This window comes from Anguilla anguilla, chromosome 4 (assembly GCF_013347855.1).
Source record: "Anguilla anguilla isolate fAngAng1 chromosome 4, fAngAng1.pri, whole genome shotgun sequence".
Classification (NCBI taxonomy): Eukaryota; Metazoa; Chordata; class Actinopteri; order Anguilliformes; family Anguillidae; genus Anguilla; species Anguilla anguilla.
Window position 1 is genome coordinate 48,664,457 of NC_049204.1, and position 5,998 is coordinate 48,670,454.

The 5,998-nt window shown below is 39.4% G+C and overlaps 1 protein-coding gene across 2 annotated transcripts; it reads left to right on the plus strand.

Moving 5' to 3' along the window:
• On the plus strand, positions 1 to 5,998 carry myl12.1 (myosin, light chain 12, genome duplicate 1). 2 transcript variants are annotated; one of them, XM_035413322.1, is made up of 4 exons: positions 1 to 91; positions 2,900 to 3,104; positions 4,240 to 4,401; positions 5,416 to 5,998. In XM_035413322.1, exons 2-4 carry the CDS (start codon positions 2,924 to 2,926, stop codon positions 5,586 to 5,588), a joined length of 516 nt encoding a protein of 171 aa, XP_035269213.1. In that variant the 5' UTR covers positions 1 to 91; positions 2,900 to 2,923; the 3' UTR covers positions 5,589 to 5,998. The 2 variants fall into 2 exon arrangements, with proteins under 2 accessions (XP_035269213.1, XP_035269212.1); XM_035413321.1 differs by having other exon boundaries at positions 9 to 94; positions 2,902 to 3,104; positions 5,416 to 5,749.

Sequence of the window (5,998 nt, forward strand, 5' to 3'; positions counted from 1 at the left end):
GAACCGCTCTGATTATCAGGAAGTTTGGGCGGTGGTGAATCGTCAAAGAAGGTCTGTGCTGCTTTGGGTTTGTCGTCTGTTGGGGCCTCAGGTACAATTGATCTTTTAACTATGACTTTCGTTCGTCTTTAGATCAAGCTGATTAACACACTGTTACCGTGTGAGAATGCCATATGTTGCACAGTTTCATGCGAAGGTTGAAAAGCTTCTAAAAGTTCATATGGCGCGCAGCTTGGTTAATAGTTAGCTAACGTTAGCTAGCCATGCACTAAGGCCCAGGTGAGGAACGATAAAGAAAGCAGACGCACTCTGGTCTACAGAATGATTAATGTTGGTTTTATTTTTTTACCAAGATAATTCTTAACATTAGCTGCTTAGTTTTGAAGTCGATGTTGGTTAGCTAACGTAGGTAGCTAATTTATGTTCGTAGCTGATATGTTCGAAACTAGCTAGTTAGCTTGTTCGTAGCATTTATTGGCCTAGCTAGGTAGCTAAATTGTTGAGCTGACGTTTGCTTACATAGGTTCATATTGCGAAGCGACCTATTTAACTTGCTAGACATGTAATGATGATAGGTAATAAGTCACTGGTTTAACATGTTTGATAGCTGTGAGTGATGTGATCGGGTTACCCAAGATATATAGTAAAGGTTTGGTATCTTGCGACGTTGTCTGTGTCATGAGTTTTCTGGAGTCGATATTGCTTGTGTGTGAGCTAACGTTAGGTAACGTAGATGCGTGAGAGAACCACTGTCGTGTTACGCACGATATTGAGTTGGTTATAGTTATATTGTGACATGTGACTGCATGTCTGGGACTGTACATTTTAACCCGATGTAATCTATGCTCTTGTTTGTAGCTATCCGTAACTATGTAGCTAACAACCATTTAGTCAGTCAGTACAAACGGTATAAATCGGCGGATGTTAATAGGTTCACTGCTGCAATAATGACTGTACTTATTGATAGGCGGGGGTCACATCCATTTAAATATTGTTTTAATGTTTGCTGGAGGCAACTGAGGAGCTGCCGTTTCCCTTCTAGCAAGTCAATACATGCATGCATACACGGACGCGCATAGCTTATTATTTTGTAAACCCTGTTGTAGCCATTATTGTAATTTATTAATTGTTTTCTAAGGAAAGTTTAAATATTTATAACCCTTCACTTAGCGCATCCACATAACTGTCTTGCTAACGTAATGCCATTTCTATCAAAAGATTACTAGAAGTCGGTCGTTCTGTTTTGTATTATGTTTTATGCGTTACATATATGTTGTTTCTGGTTCATTTCTTACTAGATAAGAATTGTATAGATTCGATTGTGAATCTGTATTGGAGAATCACCTCGGGAGCACGGGTTTTCGGAAAATGATCGCATAAGATGTTTTATTATTTTTCAGTCGCCGTGATTGTTTTTGTCTGACAAATTCGCCTATGTACGCTATACTCTTGAGTGTAGCAGTTATGTTATATAGTGTGCAACTGTCACCCTCAACTTTAGCCTACTTATTAGTCCTGCCTTCATCAACAGTAATAATTGATAACGAATAGCTAATAAATAGTTGACGAAAGATTTTGTTGTAGAAACTACCTGAAGCCCTAAAACAAACATCATTTTAAAATAATTGTGAGGGATGAGCCAAATGGTGACTGGCAAGGTTTAAATATATATATATATATATATATATATATATATATATAGTTGCCAAAATGCTACAGCTCAGTGGTGCACAGTGGGCCTTTGTGTCTGCATTTTCATTTATTACACACAGAATCCATTTTGGGAGGGAGGTGTGTCTCATGTCACTATGCCTTTCTCTAAGTGATTAAATTATTGTTAGACTGTCTGCTCTTGGAAAAAGGCCACTGTTCTCATATCAGTAGTTTTCCTGTACCCAGTGAAAGAAATGCCTAGATCAACCCATTGAGCGTATCAAGATTGCCTTTTATAGTGCTCTGAGTGACAAGTCTTTTGGGAATTATTGCCACATTATTAGACTTACACTTGCCAAGGCTATCTGAGCTTGGCTGGTCAAATACTATTTTTAATTCATTGCAGAATCTGGTCTACTTATGTAAGCTTATCTTCTGCCACAGCTGTCTTTCCTGAAGAATTCGTAGTTTGTAAAGCTGTAGGGTTTGGACTGAAGAACACCTAGAATGACTGCCAGTCAATGAAACGGTATTGTTGTTAGTTTTGTAAATACTGGCGTACCCATCTCCGTTATTTAGATTAAAGAAAGTGGGTAGCCTAAATTTGCATACGTGTAGTCTTTTCAAAATAAAGATCAAAAGGCAGCTGCCTTTTTGTCAGACCTTGAAACCTAGGAAATGGGACGGTATAGTTAGCTGGTTATGTGTCATACCTTGTTTTGATACACTGTTTTGCAGTAGCTAATCTAAAGCTCCGTTTAGATATGTGTTACTTATATGGTTATCTGCTATGGCTGGTGTCTGTGGTGAAGGGAAGAGATGTTGACATCTATCTTGATTTCACGATATTCTTGAGATGGAGAGTAGGAGTCAAAGCAGACAGCTGTGACAGCCAGTTTAAAAAAAGAAAATCGTCATCATGCATCACAGCTTTGGCTGAGACACTGGAAACACGGGGAAGAAAGTGGCCTTAGTCGCCTGTTTTTGTCAGCAAGCGTCACCTTAATGAGACTTCCAACTAAATTAAGAAATCTACACCACTGAGCATAAACTGTTATTACTGTTAAGTTCTTCATGTCACTCATGTTGTTGCAATTCATTTTCATTAGCATAGTGCTTTTTAAAGAGGTATTGTCAGCTAAACAAAACCTTCTTGCTCATGACGAGGCTTGTAACTTGCATATGAATGTAATATTATGTTCCTGGGGTGCCTCTCTGAATATTTGTCCCCCTCACCCTTCCCCAGGTAAAAAAAAGCAAAACCGTCAAAATGTCGAGCAAAAGGGCGAAAAAGACCACCAAGAAGCGCCCACAGCGCGCCACGTCCAATGTCTTCGCCATGTTTGACCAGTCTCAGATCCAGGAGTTCAAGGAGGCGTTCAACATGATTGACCAGAATCGGGATGGCTTCGTCGACAAAGAGGACCTGCACGACATGCTGGCGTCTCTGGGTAGGTCATGGACACAAAGTGGAGCAAACGCAAGGCAATCTTCAGCCCCCGGGATGGGAATTGAGCTTGTTTCAGTGGCTTGTTAATTATCTGCCCGGGGAGACTTCCAAATGAGGTTTTCGGTGATAATATTACCTGGGTTGGAATGAAAATATGGCGTCTCCAGATCCATATTTCATCCGATGCCTTCAGATTGATGACTCCGTGCTGTATGGCCATGTTGCCATGTTTTGTGGTTCCATTTAGCCAAATAGAGGAGCGGAGCTATGACTTAATCACTATAATCATGCTAGAGCCCACGTAGCACATAACTGTGAGGGTGCAGCAGGTTTCCATGCTGTGCTGTATGCAGCGTGTGAAGGGTTTTAGTGGAGTGCTGTGGCCCAGTTTGAGAGCAGAAACATGCTGTTATGAGCAAGTCTGGGCTTGGCTGGTCTGCCGCAGCCTGAGGCAGCTGGGTGGGACTCTTCAGATTCTCGCTAGGTCATGGCTGGGAGGACTCTAATGGCTGTTCTCTGCCCAGAGAGCACGGCCCAGCCTGCAGACAGGGTTGACGGTGTTATGTAAACTGACGTTAGCTGCTAGCACACATGCTCTGTAAAGGCGTGGCACCTAGGTAGGGCTTTTATTACTGATGTCACTTGAAGACATTGCCCTGTTCTTTAGGCCTGCATTCTTTGTAACATACTTCGAATTCTTCTGGTGAGGCGGCAATGCTAGTGACTATTTTCAGTGTCATGCTGATAAAGATAGCTAGTGTTATTTGCGGAGACATGATAGTGTTTGAAGTCGTCATTCGTTTATTTATACAGGGGATACACTTGAGACCGATGTCTTTTTCATAAGTGTGCTCTGTGTAGCAGGGAAAATGACTAAAACACAATAACAAACAACAAAGAGAATTGTTTAAATGTGAGACACTGCTTTTATTTCAAGTGAAACCAGGTAATCGTCAACATTTAAAAGTAGTGAACAAAAGCCATTTATGACCTTTACTTTTTTGTCACTAATACAGAAAACAATAAAATGCATGTGTGAATGTTTTCCATGGATGTAAGTGAAGAATCTAGAACTTGTTTTTTTGTGCTAATGTGTAAATATAGACTTGTGAAACTTCTACCTATGTGATTCTCAGGGAAAAACCCCCCAGAGGATTACCTGGAAGCCATGATGACTGAGGCCCCTGGTCCCATTAACTTCACTATGTTCCTCACCATGTTTGGAGAGAAACTCAATGGCACAGATCCAGAGGATGTCATCAGAAACGCCTTTGCTTGCTTTGATGAGGAGGGAACAGGTAAGACTTGTCTGTAATGTTACCTTTTTTGTTGGATAATTGTAACCTTTGTTCTTTACTTGCCTTCATTTTTTTAAATTTTAATTATTGCATGTGAAGAACACGAGAGCTGCCACATTAGCAATTAAATAAAATTTGAATTTATTGAAATGATCACCCTGTTAGTCAGGCAATTTGGCTAAAAATTGTTTTCCAACAAAGTTTCAAAAGTATGCTTGTGAAATTACACAAACATGAATCTTTATATTGCTAAATTTAGTAAACGAGCACAAAACTCACAACTTTTTTTTTTAAGCATAGTTTTTAAGTATGGAAGGAAATGAGGAAATTTTTTTAAAAACAATCTCTTATTGTTCACTGACTACTTTTAGTTAAGATCTATGTAAAAAAGCAAAATGTGATGACAATTTTGTTTTGGTGTGTTTAATAAAATCCAAAGTGGCTGTTTTATTTGTTCATATGGTTATATTGTATGCTGTAATGTTTCTTGTGGAATGAGAAATGCAATCTTCCTACAAGGGTCTACCACTTTTTTGAGACATGTAGATGGTGTTTGTCTGCATTCCTTTGAATAGGTATGTCAGAAGGGGTTGATCATGTGAGGAGCTAAAGATAACCTTTGCCCTCCATCTTCCCTCCACTCTTCTGTTTTAACTAGTAGTAGAGTGCAGCAGTGCAGCATAATATGGTGGTAGGCTTAATTCCCAGATTGGGTACTGCTATTGCACCCTTGAGTGCAAGTTCTTAACCTGAATTATATATAGCTAGCTATATAAACTGATTATATGTAATAGAATGTAAGCTGGGTAAGTTGCTCGGGGTAAGAGCTGTGTCTGCTTAATGTAAATAATTCTGCTTCTATTTTCATAACTAGGCCTGTGCCTAATGCAGTTCAAGGAATCTGTGGTCCAGTTCTCATTTCTAAAAATAATAGTGATGTTAAAAGTAAGCCCTACCCTGTGTATATGGGTGATGTGCTGGCTAATATCAAATTTCCATCTTTGTATTTCTCAGGATCTATCCACGAAGACTATTTGAGAGAGTTGCTGACCACCATGGGTGACCGATTCACAGATGACGAGGTGGACGAGCTCTTCAGAGAAGCTCCCATTGACAAAAAGAGCAACTTCAACTATGTGGAGTTCACACGCATCCTCAAGCATGGAGCCAAGGACAAAGATGATTAGATACCGACAGTGTAAATAGAAAGTTAAATATATGCAAATATCTTTGTTCATATTATACCATCATGTTTGTCTTTTTACCAGATTAGAACATCTTGTTGTGCATGCCTTAGCATTAAAGCAGGACCACTCAAAACAAGGCAAAACAAACTAAAGGCTATTGACCATATTTATGAGCCTCCTCCATTTCACCTCTCTTAGATTTGTACATTGGCTACAAACTGAAGGCTGGCGGTTAAATTGCAATACGGGGTGTGTGTCCACTGGCATATGTAAACTGTTCAATACATGAAAGTGGCAAGAAATCAAATTCTGGAAAATAAGTCTTTGTTAACCTAATGGCCTGATTTAGCTGGATTTTTACATTTTGTATTAAACTTAAAACTTTTGAAGTAAAGTTCTTGATCAATTTA